The sequence below is a fragment of the Acinonyx jubatus genome, chromosome D3 (assembly GCF_027475565.1).
Source record: "Acinonyx jubatus isolate Ajub_Pintada_27869175 chromosome D3, VMU_Ajub_asm_v1.0, whole genome shotgun sequence".
Taxonomy (NCBI): Eukaryota; Metazoa; Chordata; class Mammalia; order Carnivora; family Felidae; genus Acinonyx; species Acinonyx jubatus.
Genome location: NC_069392.1, coordinates 21342096 through 21362067, shown reverse-complemented (window position 1 = coordinate 21362067; position 19972 = coordinate 21342096). Strand labels below are relative to the sequence as shown.

The 19972-nt window shown below is 43.4% G+C and overlaps 1 protein-coding gene across 3 annotated transcripts in view; it reads left to right on the top strand.

Moving 5' to 3' along the window:
- Positions 1-19972, top strand: part of LIMK2 (LIM domain kinase 2) — a 58900-nt gene that overhangs the window by 390 nt on the left and 38538 nt on the right. The window contains exons 1-2 of one of the 3 annotated variants that reach the window (XM_053206330.1): positions 11-132; positions 11228-11327. The exons of 1 other annotated variant lie outside the window; for it this stretch is intronic. Coding sequence is in view for 1 of the 2 variants with exons in the window: in XM_015081488.3 (XP_014936974.1) it covers positions 11228-11327 (100 nt within the window). In the remaining variant the exon portion in view is untranslated. Of the gene's footprint in view, positions 1-10; positions 133-11227; positions 11328-19972 lie in introns of those variants that run through there. One more of the 3 variants, XM_015081488.3, reaches the window with a different exon arrangement.

The window sequence follows — 19972 nt, the reverse complement described above, 5'->3', positions numbered from 1 at the left end:
GAAGCCCGGGCCCAGGACGCCTGAAGGGAGCTGGCAGCCTTGGGAGTTTCGGGCTGAGTGGACCCCCATGGACCCCGGCACTTTAGCAGGAGAACTGGGGAAGTGAGCACAACGCTCCCCGAGGACTCGGAGGTTGTGGGGCTTCGGGAATTGGGGGGCCGAAGACAGAAGGATGCAAGGGATATGCGGGTTGGGCTGCTGAGGGTTGAGGTCCCTCGAGGAAGCGATGCTGGGCTCTGTGAGGGAACCAGCTTTTTTTTGTGAATCTGGCGGCCGCAGGTCCCCAAATGAAAACTTTCTAAGGGGGCGCCTGGGTGGCGCAGTCGGTTAAGCCTCCGACTCTGGGTTTTGGCTCAAGTCATGTTCTCACGGTTGGGAAGTTTGAGCCCCGCATTGAGCTCTGCGCTGACTGTGCCGAGCCTGCTCGGGATTCATATTCTCATATTCTCTCTCTCTCTCTCTCACTCAAAATAAATAAATCAAAACTTAAAAAAAAATAAAATTCTTTCTAAGAAAGCTGGGGCCTGAGTTCTCTTGGAGTGAGGGCTTTGTGGAATATGGAGAGTAAGGAAGGGATTCTCAGGGTTTGGGCCAGTTATATGGGGATGGAGAGTTACCCTGGGTTCTGGGTTTTCTGTGGGAAATGAGGATAGTTGTGACTTCTGACCGGATCCAGGGGGTCTCACGGGTATCTTGGTGCCTGTGATCTTAGGCAGGTCTTAGGGCTCTTTGCAGGAAGCTGGGAGTGTGGGCTCCCTTGGGGTTTAGGACACGGATTAGGGGTTAGGGAGAGAGTGAAGCATTCTTCCTGGGGAAGGTAGGCCACTTCGGGTTCTGGACCCTCCATGGGAGCTGGGTCTTCCCTTGGCCTCTCTGAGACAGGAGAAGAATGTGGCCAAACACCTCTTAGAGCGAACGGTTGTCCAAAGGTAAAGGGTAGCTTCAGAGTTAGATTAGCTGAGCCTACAGTCCCCTCTCGGTCACCTCACACACTACCCTGCAGCTTCCTGCCCTCCTGGCCTGTCCCCCTTTCTGTTGCCTCTGTTTCCCAGCCACCTGTGTGGGAGGCCCAGCCTGTAGGTCGACCAGGGTCAGCATCCAGAAGCTTTCTAGAGGTGACAGAAGGGAATGGTGGAGGAGGGAGGCTGTCTTGGATATCTGCCCCCATTTCCTGGCTTTCAGCCTGTGGACAGTCACTTCCTCCATCCTGAATACAAGGACCAGGCCACCAGTGGGTCATTTCCTTACCATGGAAGCTTGGGATTTTTCTCTTCATTCTGGATAATAGGCTTCTGGAGAAGACTAGGAGTAAAAATGTTCCCTGTCCCTTTCTCTCTGATTTTTTTCTTTTTTAAGCTTCCAGAGTTTTTCAGTTCAAATGATTTCCAGTGACTTTTTTTTCTAACCTCCATGTATGTCAATTACCTGTCTTGAACCTTGATTCTCAGAAACTTGTAAAAGATCTTAGAGTGCAATAAGTGTTTATTAGATTTCTCTGAGTGAACCAAAAAGCTTTGTAGAGGCATTAAAGTGTCTAGGTGTATTAGTTTAGACATTTGTCCATAAGACAAATATTGTCCATATTGTCCATAAGAATATCTGTGGGATACTTTTGTGCTTATGCAAGCACTGAGTAGTATAATGATGAACAAAATGGATACAGTCCTTGCCTTTGTGGTGGATACAGCCTTAGAGACGGATAGTAAATAATTGAGGTAATAATAGAAATAAATGCTATAATAATTTGAGATAAACAGTGGAAGTAAGTGCTGTAAGAGTACACCAGGGGTGAGGAGAGTGGCAAGAAGACACTTTTCCTTTAAAAAGCAAGTTTATGCTGATCCTTGAGAATAAGTAGAGAGTAAGTCCAGCAAAGAAAGGGCAAAGAACATTCCAGGTAGATGGAGCAGCATTAAAAGGTGCCTATGAAGAGCTGTGAGTAGGCCAATATGCCTTTTTTTATGGATGGGGAGACTAAGGCTCAGAAATGACTTGTTCAAGGTTGTACGGCCAAGTAAATGGCGGTGATGAGAATTCATATTTTCCAACTTCAAATTCAGTGCTTTATCCTCTCACAAACACCAGAATTCTTTATTATCACAAACATTAGAATGAGATTATCCTGTGGAGTCAGAAGGAAGTGGGGCTTAAACTTTTACTTGTTCTGTCCGAACTGTTCCAAGACAACTCAGATTCCTGTGTAACGGGAGAATCAACAACAAAGAAACCAAATATTTACTGAGTACTGTGATGTCTAAGGCACTGGGCTGGGCCAAGTTTTACCTCTTATAAATTTTAACAGATGCTAGAGCCAGGAGAGACTTGATAATGTTACTCTCCTTGTTTCATGTATGAAGAAACTGAGGCCCAGGGAGAAAAATGGATTTGTCTAGGGTCACTCAACTAATGGTAGAGTCAGGACTAAACTAGGATTTCTCCTCCAGTGCTCTTTCCAATTTTCCAGGCTACTTGAGACATAGCACATAATAAGTCCTTAATAAATATTTGTAGAAATGAATAATATGTGGTTTGTGCCTTTGAGAAATTCACTGTCAGTTGAGAGTAATTAAGAAAAAAATGGGCAAATCAGGACAAATTTTTAGAAGGCCTGTGTGTGATAACATTATGGAATTTAAAAGATGTTGGAGAACTCTATTCATGCATCCATTCCACAAATATATATTGAGTTCATATTACGTGCCAGGCACTTCTAGGCCCTGGGGGAAACAACAGGAAACAAAACAGACCAAATCCCTTCCCTAACAGAGTATGTGTATGTGTTTTGTTTTTTTGTTTTTTGTTTTTTTTTTTAGTATTTATTTATTTTGGGGAGAGCACAAGTGGTGGAGGGGCAGAGAGAGAGGTGGACAGAGGATCTGATGTGGGCTCTGCGCTGACCGGCTGACAGCAGCAAGCCCGATGTGGGGGTCTAAATCACTAATGGAACTGTGAGATCACAACCTGAGCCGAAGTGGGACACTCAACCAACTAAGCCATCAACGTACCCCTCAGAGTGTGTATTCTGATGGAAGTGATAGACAGTATGTAAATATGAGTATCAAACATCAGGGATAAATGCTCTGAAGAGAAATAAAGTAGGATAAAGTCATAGGAACAGTTGGAGGTCAGGGAAGGGTAGCCTCCCTGATTAATGACATCGAAGCAGAGAAATGAAGGAAGGGAGTAAGCCATTTGGGTATCTGAGGGAAGAACATTTAAGGTGTCGGGAATAGAAGGGAATGAGCAAAGGCCCTGAGCCCGGAATGTACTTGGCATGTTTGAACAACAGCAAGGTGTCCAGGGTGGCTACCAGATTTGGTCAGGAGATACTTCTAGGAGGTAAAATTTGAGAAGTCTTGGGTAGATTAAAAGTGGTGGGGGTGAGGGTGCAGTATGATACCCTGGTAGGGAAGAAACTGGAAGTAGGAAGCATAGCTGGGCAAGTTTCAAGGTTCTCACAAGGGATGGTGAATTGATATGGGTGATAGAGGCGAGAATGGAGAAATGGGGCAGTTACAGGAAGTGAAAGATAAAGCTGAGAGGGTAGGTAAAGCCAGACTGTGGAGGGTTTAATGCTAGATTTGTGGAATTTTTCAGACTACAGTAGAGACCATAGGTTTAGAGGCAGAGAACATGATGATGTGTGTATTTTGTGTGTATCAATTTGGCATTGGTGGGCATGATAGATTGGACAAGAGTAAGGAAGGCACCAATCTGGGGGTGATACAGTGGGCCCTGAGGTGAAGTGTTAGTGATAGGAATGGAGAAGAAGGCATGGACCACAGGAATTACCTGCAACCTGGAAGGGCTAGGGTTCAGGGGCATATTAGGAACGGATGCAGGATCAGTTTGTGTGTATGCAGGATCAGTTTGGCATTTCAGTGAGAGGACCTAGAGCTCTAGCATTCTCTTACAAGCCTATCTTCCTTCTCACTGTTGACTTTGTTTATATAGTAGCAAGAATTAGACTCTTTTACCTATTAATATATATCCAACAGTAGCTAGAACATGAAATCATTGCCGAGTTCTCTTAGAATATACTTTGATCATCCACCCTGGTGTTCTATGTCAAGTCTTTCTGCCTGTAATTTCCTTTTTCTAGGGAAGAAAATCTAAATATAAAGACATAGACTTTGGAGTTAGCAGACTTGTGGTCTAAACCCAGATCTAATACTTGTTAATTGAGCGTTTCAATTTTCTCTTCATAAAATGGGAACAATAATAATCCTTCAATACTAGTCTTCATCTTATAGGATCTTTATATTTGATTAGTTCATGTTTGCATAGTGCTTAGAACACCACCAGGCACATTGTAAGGACTCAAAGTAGTTAATTTTTTTCCCCCTATCTTTGACAATGAGTAGAGAACTACTGTTTGGGAATGTATTAATTGGTTAACCAGTTCTCTGATAAGAAAATGCCTGTTCATTCACAGCTAAGTAGACTTATGGTTGGAAGTGAGAACCTGAGTGCTGGAAAGCCACAGGAACCATCTGTCTCACTTGTTTCTCTACCAAGTATCCTATTACCCTACTAAGTTTGCCCTGCTCCCAGCAACTGGTTTGTCCCTCTCTGACGTGTTATTTCTGTACATATCCCCTTGTCTCTGTCACCCGCCTGAGTACTCACCAAGGGCCCCAGAAGTTCATGACATAGTCTTTGTCTTGCACATGGGCACGTAGAAAAAATTTGCTGAATTTGTTTTGAAAATGTTCCCTTCAGATTTTAGAGGTTAGTGTAATTCAACTCAACCTTTTCCCTTGCCAACCCCCTAGATATACATGAAAGAAAGAAGAAAAGCTTTCAGTTGCCAACCAAGTGTCAGGCACTGCAGGAAGTATTTTCACATATATTTAGTTATTTCTCTTAATCCTCTTGGGAATCCTATAAGGTATAGATGGTTATTCTCTTTTTAAAGATTAAGGGAGACAAGCTCAGAGAGGTTAAATAATTTGCCCAAGGACACAGAACCAGGTTTCACACCTAGGTTACTCCAGCTCTTCTGGTTGACCCTTACTACTAAAGGGCAGATGGAAACAACAGCAAAAATCAACCTTCTGAGATGTCTGTGTATGTGCCTTAACCTGCAAAATGAGAGATCCTCATTTGGTGTCACTAACTCAGAGCTAGAAGAAATAATTTGATCCCACTTCTTATGAAAGAAGAAGCTAAGGTTCAGAGAAGTCCAGAAAGTCCTTTAAAAATCATGTCATATTTCTTCTATAGACACTCCCCTTGGTAATATTTGGAAGCTAGTGCAGAGGAAAAATCTTTGGGATATAGGGGAGAGTATCTAGAGGAACGTTAATCATACTGTTAGTCTTGTTGGTACTTACTTCATTAAAGGGTGATCTTTTCTCTCTTGGCTGCTCATCACCGGTTGCTGCCCTGCCCCTCTGCTTCCTGCTTTATCCTGGAACAAGTAGGATTTATACACCTGACCTGCCAGTTCCCAGGGGGGCACAGCAGTTACCATCCTTGTTGTTTTGTGCTGCACTGAATTGGCTGGGTTTTGTTCCTGGTTCTCATTGTCTAGTGGAACATGAGAAGCATCAAAGATTTTTCTCAAATGAAAGGATAGGATCTGTGCATGTTGGTTCAGGTTAGGTTTTATGGTCTCATGAGCTTTCAGTACCTGGAAATTTCTCACCACTTTGAAGTCTGAAAAGGACTAGTTTGCAGAAACCCAGCTCTTAGACCAAGATTAAGGGGAATGTTAGTGTCTTGTGGGAAATGCACTGGCTGTGGGCTGGAGTACCAGGCTGAGCCCTTCCACTGAATAACTGTGTAGTCTTAAGCAAGTCCTAACTTGTCTAAGGCTGCATACAATAATAAAAATGTAACTGGTCTGGTAGTTTCAGAACTTGGGTTTGAGCCCCTCTCGGACCAGCTTTCTGATGGTTAGGCAACTTGACTCTCCTTCTTCAAGCCCATTTTTCTTTCAAAAAAACGAAAGGATTGAACTAGAGTAGATGATTTTTAAAGGCCCTTCCAGCCTTACCATCCTGTCATCCTAGTGCCTGCCCCAGTGAATTCACAGATTATTTGAGAATCACATCATCAGTTATTAAGTTGGGGGAGAGAAGCATATGTAAATTGATTTTATATATATATATTTTTTTAAACTGAATATATTTTGTACCAGGATTCAAAAGATCCTGACGGTGAGAACCTTTGTAATGAACCATTTGTTGTAATTCTCACCCCCTTTGCATGGCGCATTTACAACTTCTTAAAAGCAACAAATTCCAATAGTAACTGTGAAGGTACAGTTTTCTGATTATTAAACACTTACTAAGGGCCCCTTATTGTTTTGAGGCTACTGGGGACATATACTTAATCAAACTCCCTTTCTGGCCTCTGACAATCAGTAGCCACTGTTGATAAGTCTGCAAATATGAGAGATAAACACTATGGAGGGAGAGAATAAATGTCCTGGTACAATGAGGTATTTTCTGAGAGGAAATATTTCCCAGGCAGACTGGATTCTGGATGGGTCTTTCATTTGGCCTCACAGAAATTGCTAGGTCTTTGTATTATTATATTTCTCTTTCATTTCTTAGAATAAAGGTTGTAAGAGAGTTGGGATGCCTGGCTGGCTCAGTCAGTGGAGCATGCAACTCTTGATCTCGGGGTCATGAGTTCAAGTTCCATATGGGTGTAGAGCCTACTTTAAAAAAAAGTTGGGGGTGCCTGGGTGGTTCAGTTAAGTGTCCTATTCTTGATCTTGGCTCAGGTCTTGATCTCAGGGTTGTGAGTTCGAGTCCCACACTGGGCTCCACATTGGGTGTAGAGCCTACTTAAAAAAAAAAAAAAAGATGCAAAAGGATCATCAACTTTCAGGGCTGTAGGGAGCTGAAGAAGCCAAGAGTATTCTTTTGAAGAGTATTTGGTTTTGAGAAGCTGAAGGTTCTGGGTGAACATTCTTGCTCAGGTACTCTAACTGAAAAACAGTGTGAATGCATAACAGATAAACTGAGGCCTGCACATCCACATGTGGCTTTACCCATAAGTAGTCATCCTGAGAACCTGAATACTTATTGAGTGGAATCATCCCTGCTGACCGTTGGAGCTTATCTTCGGAAATTACCTTCATAGTTGGCAGCTGGATCCAACATTTCAGTTGGATTTGCCACACAAAGAGTTTCTGTTCTGTACCAGGTTTTATGCTAGGCCCTGGAGATTTGAAGATAATCAAGATGCAGTCTTTGTCCTTTAGAGCTGGGAGTGGGGATGGGGGACACAGAGAGGGTGGGACTGAAGGAAATAGAAACATAATGAACTACAATTACAAAACAAATGATGTAAAGCAGGTATAGACAAAATGGAACAAACAGTGTCTGCCTTTGGGGGACCATCAAAGAAGGATAGAAATTTGATTAAGGGAAAAGGCAGTAAAGTATCTTAAACACAGAATAGCTCAAGATGTGAATGCTAGGATGCAAGAACATAAATGTGAATGGCAGAAACAGAAAATAGATCAAGATGTGATTTAGAGCATCCCTTTGTTGCTGATGAGAGATAAAGGTTCTTTGGGGTCACCTTGTGGACGGCCATTCATTCCTTTAGTAAAAGTTTGTTGAAGGACTACAGTAGGCCAGGGACCTGTCTTGGTTCCCCTCATCCTTTGGAGCTGACAATAGCCAACTTTAATGATATGTGAGGACTTTGTGTTCCTACCTTAGGACCTTTGCACATGTCTTCTTTCCACTCCCATCTCCAGTGTTATCCTTCCCTCCTCCTCTCTGCCTGTTAATTTATGTCATCCTTTTGTTTTTAATGTTTTATTTATTTTTGAGAGAGAGAGAGAGACAGCATGAACAGGGGAGGGGCAGAGAGAGAGAGAATCCGAAGCAGGCTCCAGGCTCCAGGCTGCCAGCACAGAGCCCAATGTGGGACTCAAACGCATGAACTGGGAGATCATGACCTGAGCTGAAGTTGGATGCTTAACCGACTGAGCCACCCAGGCACCCCTCATATCCATCCTTTAGAGCTCAGTTTAAAAATTATTTCCTTAAGGAATGCTTGTTTGCTTTATCCCAACCCCATTTTCCTAGTTATGAACTTGATTTCTCCTTCATACCACTTGCCCCAATTATAATTAAAATAAGTATATTATTGTTTAATATCTATGTTGAATCTCTTTCTCATTTGCTGCTCTTTCCCCAGTATAGGGTTGGATACATAGTTGGCATAGAATAAATATTTGCTGAAAGAATGACTGAAGCGTGTCCATTGAATTTAGCAATAAGCAGTCACTTTGGCCCTTGGTGAGACAGTTTCAGAGAAATGGTGAGGGTGGAAGTCAGATTGCAACAGGTGGGAAGTGAGGAAATGAGAGCAGTGATGTGTAGACAGCTTTTTAATATGTGTGGCTGTGAAGGGGAAGAAGGGTGGTAGCTAGGGCAGAAAATGGAATCCAGATTTTTTTTTTTAGTGGGAAAGACTTGAACTAATTTAAATAATACTTGGAAGGAGCCAATGGGGAAAGGAGTAGTGGTAGAGATAATGGAAAGTGCACATCTTCTGAGAGGTGGGATAAGATGGAATCTATTACAGGAGTGCCATGCTAAACAATTGAGCCTTTTCTTCTGTGGACACTGGGGAGTCTGAGTGAGCCAGCTAAGACTGTGTGGTAGATAGGGAAAAGAAGCCAAAGACCTGAACTCAGGCTGTGGTGAAGGACAGGGAAGGATTAGAGAAACATTTGGAAGGTGGAACCAGGTGGGTATGAGAGAAGGGAGTAGGGGTCTTGATTTTGTGCTCCTGGAGCCTAGCACAAAGCAGGTTCTAAATAAGTGTTCATTCAGTGACTTTGAGTTTCTCAAGACTGGGGAAAGGGCATGCTCTGGGGGGTGTGTCAATAACAAGTTACCTCAGATATCTTCATAGTGGAAAGTCCTGATCCTTTTTGAATTTTGTAAACAGCCAGAGGTCATCCAGGGCCAAAATGCTGAATTGTTGAGTAAGTGGGTGGTCAAGTTAGAGACCATTCCTTTCAGTTAAAAAGTAAAAATGAGAAATAAGATATGGCTTAGAATAATGAGACTTGCTGGGGGTAGGACACAGCAGTTCACAAACTGACTCTAAAAATCCTTCCATGCAAGAGTTCCAAAAATGTTTCAAATCTGTACCTCTATAAGTTGGAAGCGTCTGACTCTTGGTTTCAGCTCAGGTTATGATCTCATGGTTCATGAGTTCAAGCCCCACATCAAGCTCTGCACTGATGGTGTGGAGTCTGCTTGGGATTCTCTCTCTTCCCTCTCTCTCTCTCTCTCTCTCTGCCCCTACCCTGCTTGCTCTCTCAAAAGAAATAAATAAACTTAAAAAAAAACAACAACAACAAACTTGGAAGATTCATTTGGATGCCTGTCTTCATTGAAAACCTTCTCACTAATTCTTTGTCTCACCCACTGTCCATAACCCAATTTGAGTAAGTCTCTCAGACTTTGAACCTTGGACTTTGTGAGGATTATAGTGCATGCTCTGATTACTACCATCCAAAAAACCAAAAAGACCCCTCTTGAGAGTCTGAGAATTTTAATTTTTTTTAAACCTTTTATTTATTTTAGAGAGACAGAGCCCCAGTGGAAGAGGGGCTGAGAGAGGGACACAGACTCTGAAGCAGGCTCCAGGCTCTGAGCTGTCAGCACAGAGCCCAACACGGGGCTTGAACTCAAAACTTGAGATCATGACCTGAGCTGAAGTTGGACACTTAACCAACTGAGCCACCCAGGTGCCCTGAGAGTCTGAGAACTTTAGATTCAGGTGATGATGGCATATATGTCCTATCACTATGGAACTGGGGGAGAGGAGCAGGTGGGTCGAGGTTTTAAAGCCTTCTGCCAGCTTGTTTAATGTCAGCTTGTTTAAGGACAGCTGCCTATGTGTTCTGGCTACCCCAGAATGCTGCTGAGCAATCTTGAAGTGTCTGGAGATGTGCATTGTCTATTCATGACCCCTGTGCCTGTGAAACAGGGTTCAGTGACTGTCACCGTGCCTGTGGCAGTCTGGAGTTACCCAGAGAGAACAAAGCTGCATACACGGAGTGTACAAGGGAGTCTTGTAACAACCTTGTCCTGCTTTCTAGGGCTGAGTCAGGTACCATAGCTTGATCTCAGCTGCCTTCTTTATTTCAAGAAGTTGGCATCTGAGCCACAGCAGAAGTATTGTGTTTTGTCCCTTTTGGAGGGACATGGATTTACTCTGTGTTATTGCCCATGCTAATCTCTCAGCCTATACAGCCTTTCTCCATCCTGTCTCAGTCCCTGGCAAATCTACTCCATCCTTCAAGGTTTAGCTCAAGTATTAGCTTCCTCTACAAAGATTTTTCTGACTCCCCTAAGTGGAGTGAGCAGAAATTAACATGGTGGAGTATAAAGAGCATGGGCTTTAGGATGAGTTGGGCCTGAGTTGGAATGCTAAATCTGTTGTGTGGCCTGTCACCCTCTAGCCCTAGGTTTGAGTTCTCCCACCCATTAAATGAATTTAATACCTCTTTCACAGGATTGTTTTGAGAATTAAATGCAATTGGGTCTGTGAACGCAGCTAGTACAAGGCTTGGTATATAGGAGGTGTTCATTAAATGTTCTTTCCCTTCTATCCTAACTAAAATAGCACTTTGCTTCTACTAAGGGAAAAATTATAATGTGGAAGAAGGGTTCTTTTTCAATGGATTTGCTCCTTGAAGAACAGAGATGATGTTATCCAGCAGTCTCCATCATAGAGCTTGGAGAGGACCCACAGGTCTGACAAGAGGACCTATGATGTTGGTTGAATGAATGAGCTCCTGGACTCAGTGATGGAATAGGAAAAGGGAATAACATGTTTAACCCAGAGAAGTTTTTGTGGGTGCTGGTTGAGAACAGTCATAGGAAGTCAAAAGAAAGAGACCTTGTTCATTTAATCTACTCAGAGCTATAATAAGCAAGGGCTGAAAGTTCTAGGAAAAGGCAGGTTTTGTGGAAAAAGGAATAATCGGAACCATTTCTAAAAAATGGAATGAGACTTACTTTTGAGGTCATGAATTCCCTGTCCCTGGGGAGATGAGCAAGCTGGATAAGTGCTTACCAAAGATCTTGTGGAGGCAGGAATTGTGTATTTAGCAGAGCACTGGACCACCCTTTCAATATAAGTCTGTTGACTCGGTCTTATTCTGCATGGTAGGAATCCCGTCCCTGTGCCCCCTGCTACTTTGGGCCTCTGAACTTCCTGGTTTTGTGTGTAGGTGAAGATGCCTGGAGGTGTCGGGGCTGTGGGGACCACGTTGCTCCAAGCCAGAGGTGGTACAGGACTGTCAACGAAGCCTGGCACAGCTCTTGCTTCCGGTAAGTGGGTCTGTCCTCCTGTCTTTGCCAGCCACTACTTCGTGTTCTGGAAAATACAAAAACAAGCTTCTGACTTGAGAGTTTCCATTTTGGTATGGGTTGAGAAGACAGGGAAGAATGTGCCAAGGAAGAGCACATGAACAAATGGAAGAGCCACATGTGGGCAAGGTACAGCTAGAAATGGGGTAGTGGGATTGGAGCAGCCTTTTCCAGGGTATCCCAGCACCTTCACTTTACAGATGAGGAAACTGAGGCCCAGAAAGAATGACTTTCCCACAGCTACACTACTGATGACGCAGGTGCCTCAAGGGTTGTTCTTGAGTGCAGTTGGCAGAGCCAGCTCTTCACCACAGGATGCCTCCCTAGTTTCCTGCTTTTTGTTATTTAATTTTATTATAGCTCTGAGATTGTTGTTTGAAGGCAGCCCAGTTTCTTGAAAATAACAGAGACTTTAAAGTCAGATTTGTTCCTGTTGTCTGAGGCTCAGTTTCCTCATCAGGAAAACACGGATGTTAAAAATTTATCTCATAGATTTGTTAAGATGGAATGAAATCATATATGCCAAGGGCCTAGCACATGGTAGGCACCCACTGAATGGTTATTTCTTTCCCCTGTGAGATTGGAATCTTCAAGAGTGGGAGCTTGTCTGCATTCTCCAGAACATAAAACAGTGCCTGGCCTACAGTCATTCCACATCGGAGGCTGGGTGGGCATGTGTGCCCTCATGGTCTGAAGTGGTGGGGCTGTTGCTCACATCCTGAGAATGAGACAGACTGTAGACAGGCACCATGTGCTATAGATTCCAACTCCCACACACAGCTCTTGTTGCAAAGCATCCCCCGTGCTGATATCAAGTAATTTAATTGACCTTTAAGCACTTGCCTCCACCCGGGAACTATGTGGGGCGGTTGGCCTGGAGAGCTCTGGCCTCTGGAAGAGTTGGAGAGGAACTAGCATTTTTTCTGCCCTTTCAGCTCTAATTCAGAGAGCTCTCCAGTCTTCTCTGTGGATCTAATTGCCTTGGTTCTTCCTTTTACCCTCAAGGAAGTTGATTCTACCTTTACTTACTACCTTTATTTAGTAAGGATTAGAGCAGAATATCGGAGCTATAAGGGGACCCTACAGATAAAACCTTTGGCTACCACTTTCATTTAGAGCTGAAGCTAATCCTGATGAATTCCCAGGCTGAGGCTCACCTTGGCACCTAACCCATAGGGTCATATTTATCCCTGCTGTTTTCCTATTTGTGTTAATATTTTCCATCCAAAATAAGCAGGACAGGGTAGAAGAAGCTAATTTTTTGAATTTCTGGATTCTCTTAACACTAGAGAACTTCAGAACCAGAAGGGAACCACACACCTATTGTGTGACATAACCCCTTCATATCACAGTTGAGAGGCCTGAAACCAAAAAGACAAAAAGAGGTGCAGAGACAGGTCATGGATGGTCAGAGCTGACCTTAGTACTGAATTCTTGCATCAAGTGTGGGTCTGGTCAGATGCTAGCTTCTTAGGGAACATATTTGTGTGCATGTTGTGTGTGTGTCAGAGTGGGGGGTAGAGAGAAATATATGTGTAGAGAGAAAGAAGTAAGGCACGTTAACATGGTGGATGAGTGCAGGCTCTAGAAGGAGGTTGTCTGGTTTCAAATCCTGGCTTTGCAATTTATTAACTGTCCTTGGGTTGACTGCCTTGAGCTTTAGGCATCTCATCTATAAAATGGGGATAAGTACTCATCCCACAGGCTATCACAATTAAATGTAATAACCTAGATAAACTGTTCAGCATAACACCTGACACATAGAATACCCATAATAATCCGTAGCTGTCACTTTATATTGTATTGTGAGTGTGTGTCTATATACACCTATGTGCATGGATTTATTTCTCTTGTTACACACCTCTTGGTCTTCTAATGTAGAGCCTCAGGGATTAAAGTTAACTTTGAACTACCTTGGCACAGTTACACCAAAGATCATGCCTGTGGGGGAAGTAGAACATCTGGAATAGGAGACCTATTTATAGTTTTGTCTCAAGGACATAATCTCTCTAATCCAGCTTTATTTAAGGAGCACATTTCCTGATTCCTGAGCTTTCTCACGAAAACTGGATGACATGAAGTCCTTGGATGGAGCCTGGTAATTTGCCCTGGAGAGACTGGCTTCTTTGGAGCCAACTGACTTTTGTCCAGTTTGGAGGAAGATCTTCAGGGCTGAGAAGGACTGTATTTGTTTGACCCCAGAAGTAACCTGGTTGTAAGGACCATGAGGCATCAGCCTGAATGGTCTTTGAAATTTTCTTTCATCTTAGCTCATCTGTGATTCTCTGATGAATTCAGAGTGTCTGGGCACAGGTCTGCTGAAAATAGGACCCTCCCTCCATGCTATCCAAAGAAATTCATTTTTCGTGATTCCCTTCCAGCCTTGTTCTTACCCAGTTGAGTTAGTTACAATAAAGGAAATGACTTTTCTTTTCCCTTTCCCCCACACCTTTGTTTTACTAGTCACAGGGTGGAGCTGGATATTCAATGAAGAAATTACTGGGGTGTGGCCCAAACTCTCCTCCCTTCTCCTTCTCCTTACATTACCCCATCCCCCGCATCTGCAGCCACATCCGTAATCCTATCTCTGATAGCCTTCCGCCAGATTCTCAGGTGCCCCGGACAATAGGAAGCCACTGAAGGCTGGAACCTGGGACTGTACAGCAGAGGCCAGCTGACAAACCTCCTGGAAGTAGCCTAGTCTGTAACTGTGCTGGTACAGTTGGGTGCCTGGCCAGGATCCTTCTGATCCCTGGATACTTGGCTGACCAGCCCTCCTGCTTCCTCTCCTCAACCTTCCCAACAGGCCTATTTGGACTCTGTGTACCCCTGGCAATGCCATTGGTTCTAGAGTTGGGGCCATTCTCTCTGAAGCTCTCTGAAACTGGCTCCCCTCTCCATGGGGGAGGCCAGGAAAATAGCCAGACTACATGTTGTTTGTAGCTGAGGTCAAGTATGGAGCTGGCATGTTGTATAATGACTTGGCATGTTGGCAAACCTAAGAACCTTGACAAGCTTTCTGATGATTGTCCTTTCACCCTCATCAGAAGTGTTTAGCCAAGGAGGAGGGGTTGTGGGAAGAGGAAAAACTGCCTCTATTAATTAGTCTTTATTGTCCTTACTTGGGACTCTCTGACTTGACCTGGTTCCTAATAGCATTGTCAGAAGGAAAAACCCACCATCCTGAAGGCTCCTGGGAACTCTTCAAGGCCTCCTTTCTTGGGATCATGAACAGACTCTGAGCTTTCTCTTTTGAGAAGGGATTTCTTTTTTTATTTTATTTTATTTTTAACATTTATTTATTGTTGAGACACAGAGAGACACAGAGCGTGAGCAGGGGAGGGGTAGAGAGAGGGGGAGACACAGAATCTGAAGTAGGCTACTGGCTCTGAGCTATCAGCACAGAACCCGACGCGGAGCTCGAACTCACAAACTACGAGATCATGACCTGAGCTGAAGTCAGTCGCTCAACCAACTGAACCACCCAGGCTCCCCTTGAGAAGTGATTTCTAATGCCTATGTTCTGGAAAAGGAATAATACAGATAGAAAGCTGTTGTCACTTCATCAGGCAACAGACCATTTCCGCTAAATTTGTGATTCCAGGAAAGGCCGGTGGAGAAATTTACACGTAGCCACCAGAGACTGTGGTGTAATGGGCTGGGTGACGACAGGGTATCTTCTGTGATGCTGCAAGCCATGCTCATTTTCTTACCTACACCCCCATCTAAACAAGCATGGTGCATCATAATTATAGTAAGAACTACCATTTTTTGAGTGTTTACTATGTACCAGACACTGTCCTAAGCATTTCACATTTGTATCATCTAACTTAATTCTTATAACAACCTAATAACTGTAGTACTGGTCATACATATTTTACAGATAGGGAAATGAAAGTTACTTGCTCACAGTCATAGAGCTAGTAAGTAGCATAGCTGAGATTTGAACCCAGGTGTTCTGACTCCTTGCTTACAAGAATGAATCTCTTTACATTCCTGAATATGGTCAGGTTGTTTAACCTCCCTGAGGCTCAGTTTCCTCTTCTGTAGCTTCAGAGTAAAAACACTCACCCTGCTTGCCACACACAGGTGGTGTCAGATAACACTGAAGGGTATTGATTCAAAAGCTTTATGAACTCTCAAATGTCAACAAAAGTGCATTTCTCCTGGGTCTCTGGCTCCTGCTGGGGGAGTCCGTGGAGCAACCCTGCCATCTGCTGTTGTAATGTTGATGTTGCTGCCGCATTTACTGACCCAAGCCTTTGATTCTAGTTGGCTTATTTGTCTACTTTATCTCTAAGGAAAGAGCCAGCCAGCAACTCATTAAGGCTGGCAGTTAAACGGACTAGGGCTTGCCTGACAGAGGACAAACAGCTGGGCCTTCCTCTGCCCCCACAAACAACTCCAGCGTGAACACGGAGTGGGACTTCTAGTATATAGCAGCAGTATGTTACCTTCAGCATGCCTTAATACTGCTCTTGTTCTTTGGGAAGAGAGAACTAAGATCCCAGAGAAGCCCCACAGCTGCAGAGATGAAGAGGGGTAGGGTGGAGCCAGTAATGGAAGACAGATATTTATTAAGCATTGTATTGAGAATTTCACTTAGATTATCTGATTCAACCCTCACAATAACTCTACAACTGCATTTTACACAAAAACAGGAAGGTCCAGAAAGGTAGAGGAACTTGCTCAGGGTCACCCAGAGCTAACATTTGAACTCAGGTCTCCCTGACTCTGAAGAGGGTCTTCTCTCCACTAGGACTCCCCAGAAAGAATAGTAGACTTAGAGTCAGAAGAGCTGAATTTGGGTCTTAGCTGAGCCAGGCTGGCTGTAACTGTGGGCAAGTTCCTTTGCCACTGTGAACTTCAATTCCTCATCTATGAGATATAGTAAAAGTAATCCACCTCATGAACTTGTTGTGAGGATCAAGGAGGTAATGGATAAGAAGGCACTCTGAGGGGCACCTGAGTGGCTCAGTTGGTTAAGCATCTGACTCTTGATTTCAGCTCAGGTCAGGATCTCACAAAAGAAAGCAGTCTGAAAACATGAGGATGGTGTAATGTGAAGGGTTAGCAGTGAGCAGCACATGGGAATTTTGTGCTGCTTACGTTACCAGTTCACGTATAATTTTGAGCATCATTTGCTATATCACAGGCACCAAATTAGATGCTGTTGGGGATACAGATTTAACATACTGGCCTGGTCTCCTAACTGGCTCCCTCAGACAGCTGAAAAACGGTAATAATGTGGAGCAGTCCTAATAGTGGGCTCTAGTGTGACTTCTATTCTCATTCCCCTGAAACAGTGTTCCCTTAGTAACTTTCCAGGGGACAGCCACATCAGTCCATCCACTGGCTGCTCTTCAGTCTTCATCTTGTATGACCTTCCAAGTTACACTAGAGGTTAGTAGAGAAAAGTGAACAAGATTTTGGAGTCAACCTGTTTGAGTTTCCATCCCAGTTTCTCTTGAGTCAGCTGACCTTGAGTTTCTTTCCACAGTTTCCTCATCTATAAAAGGGGAAGTAAAATGCTTCCCACCTGAAAAGGTTGTTGTGCAGCATTAAATTTGATCATGTATTCAAAGCCCTTAGCACAGTGCCTGGCCATAATTAGGACTTAATAGATGTTAGCATTTATTATTATGTCAGTATTTTTGTCACTCTTGAAACATTCTCTTCCCTCGACTTCCATGACATTCCATACTCTCCTGCTTCCCCCCCCCCCCCCCCCCTTTTCTGGTCATTCCAGTTTACTTATCCTCTATCTAACTCTGAAATGTTGCTGTTCCTCCAGGCACACTCTCTGTTTCTCCCTAGGCAATCTCACCCACACCCATGGCTTCCTCCACACACTGATGACTCCAAAGTTTGTATCTACAATCCAAACCTTTCCACTGGGCTCTTGTCCTGTCTATCCTACTATGAACCTCTCCTGCCCATTTGAATGTCTTCCAGGCATCCCAGATCCAGCTGGACTTTCATTCTTCCTCCCCAAATTAGCTTCTCTTCAGTATAACCTGTCTCATTGAATGGCATGACCATCCACCCCACTGCCTAAGCCAGAACCTGGAAGTGCTTCTTGATACCTCTTCTCTCTCATCCCCAATATCGACACCTGTCAGTTTTATCTCCAGGTTATATTTTGAATGTGTCCATTTCTTTCCATTTCTCCTACTACCACCCTATTCCAGGCTATTATTGTCTCTCACCTGGGTGACTAAAGTAGCCTTCTAACTGCATAGTCACTTGCACCACCCAATCCATTCTCTACAGAGCGGCCAGAATGAGTGACCTTAAAAAAAAATCTGAGCACGTCACACTGTCATCTCTCCATCCTTATATGCATCCATGATTTTGCAGTGCTCTTGGATAAAAACCAGTCCCTAATGTGGCCTACAGAGCCCCTCGTGGCCTGGCCTCTCCCCATAGCCTCCTGCTCACTCTACTTCAGTCTCACTGCTCCTCCTCACAGCGTCCAAAACACACCCCGCTTCCTTCTGACAGCCTCCTGTTCCCACTGTTCTCTCTGCCTGGAATGCCCCCTCACTCTCTTTTGGCCTAATTAACTCTTGCTCATCCTTCAGATCTTTACCTGAATGTCTCAAAGAAATAGTTATAGAATAGGTCATGACCCCCTGTTTTATGCTTTCATAGACCTTCCCTTTGATGCTTTTTTTTGTGGTTTTAATTTTACGTTTATTCATTTGATCATCTCCTTAATAACATCCTGAGACCTCTAATATTCTGTAAGTATAACCTGATCACGGACCATGGGACATTTTGCCCTTCATTGTGTCACCACTGAGCACATCATTGGCATGTGAGGGATATTTGTTGAATGAGTTGCCAGGGTGGCCAAGAGACATGATGTAAGCAAGGCCTTTCCCTGCCCTTCCTCTTCCCCACATCCTTTCCTTAGCAGCCACTGTGTCTGCAGTTACTGTAAGTGGCAGAGAGGAATTGGTTCTAGACATTGGGTTGTTTTGGAAAGTTGCCTGCGATGTTGAAGTGAGAAGTTAAAGCTTTGTCTTCTGCCCCCAAAGGAGCCAGAGATGATGACCCAGGAATCCTGTTCAGCAGCAGGTCTTGAGCTGTGCTTCTTTGTAGGTACCAGCCAGACAGGAACAAATTGTGAAGAGAAAGGCAGTAGAGGGAAGAAAGAGCCCAACTACTCTAGACGAAACTAATTATGAATTGAAATCTGACAAGTTTCAGTTCTAATTGTAAGTTTTTTCTATTTTTTAAATTTTATAAATCTTTGAAAGATGATATTAGCTAAAGATGTACATTAAGTTTAGAGTGGAAAAAATGGAATATTTACATAATATCTTTTACTTATGGGTGATTTGGGGCAGGGAGGGGGTGAATAGGTTGGTGATTCCCCAAGAAGTTGGAAATGAAGTTTGTCCTCTGGGGGGTTAAACTAGTCAGATCTACATGTAATAGGAACAGTATCATGTGGTAGTTAAGAGCACAGACTCAAGAACCAGATTGCTTGGGTTCGAATCCTGATTCTGTCATTTATTGCTTGTGTACATTGGGCAAGTTACTTACCCTTTTTGTGTTTCATTTCCTCATCTGTAAAACGAAGATACTAACCTTTTGTCTAGTTCCTAATATTATTATGAGGGGTAAATAAATGAAGTCCTGTGTAGTATTGGGTAAGAACAGGGCTTCACGTGCAGTGAGCACTCATGAGTATTAGCCATTTATTATTAGCTACTAGGGAGCCAAATGTCTCCCAGAGCAGAATAATATGTGAATTGGTGATTGTTATATATCTGAAGAAGTAATTAATTTTTTTTCAATTAAAAATTATTTTATTCAGGGTGCTTTGGTGGCTCAGCTGGTTAGGCATCCAACTTCAGCTCAGGTCATGATCCTATGGTTTGTGAGTTCAAGCCCTGCATCAGGCTCTGTGCTGATAACTCAGAGCCTAGAGCCTGCTGTGGACTGTGTCTCCCTCTCTCTCTGCCCCTCCCCAACTCACACTCTGTCTCTCTCTGTCTGTCTGTCTCTCTCTCTTTCTCTGTCTCTCTCAAAAATAAATTAATACTTAAAAAAATATATTGTACTAAACTGGGGCAGCCACTCTGGAAAACAGTATGGAGGTTCCTCAAAAAGTTAAAAATAGAACTACCCTATGACCCAGCAATTACACTACTAGGTATTTACCCTAAGTATACAAAAGTACTGATTTGGAGGAGCATATGCACCCTGATGTTTACAGCGGCAGTATCAATAGTAGCCAAATTATGGAAAGAACCCAAATGTCATCGACTGATGAATGGATAAAGAAGTTGTGGTATATACACAATGGAATGTTACTCGGCTATCAAAAGAATGAAATCTTGCCATTTGCAACCATGTGGATAAAGCTAGAGTATATTATGCTAAGTGAAATAAGTAGGTCAGAGAAAAACAAATACTATGATTTCACTCGTGAAATTTAAGAAACAAATGAATATAGGGGAAGCAAGAAAATAACAGAGAGGAAGGCAAATGATGAGACTCTTAACTATAGAGAACAAACTGAGGGTTGCTGGAGGGGAGGTGGGTGGGGGGATGGGCTAAATGGGTGATGGGCATTAAAGGAAGGCATTTGT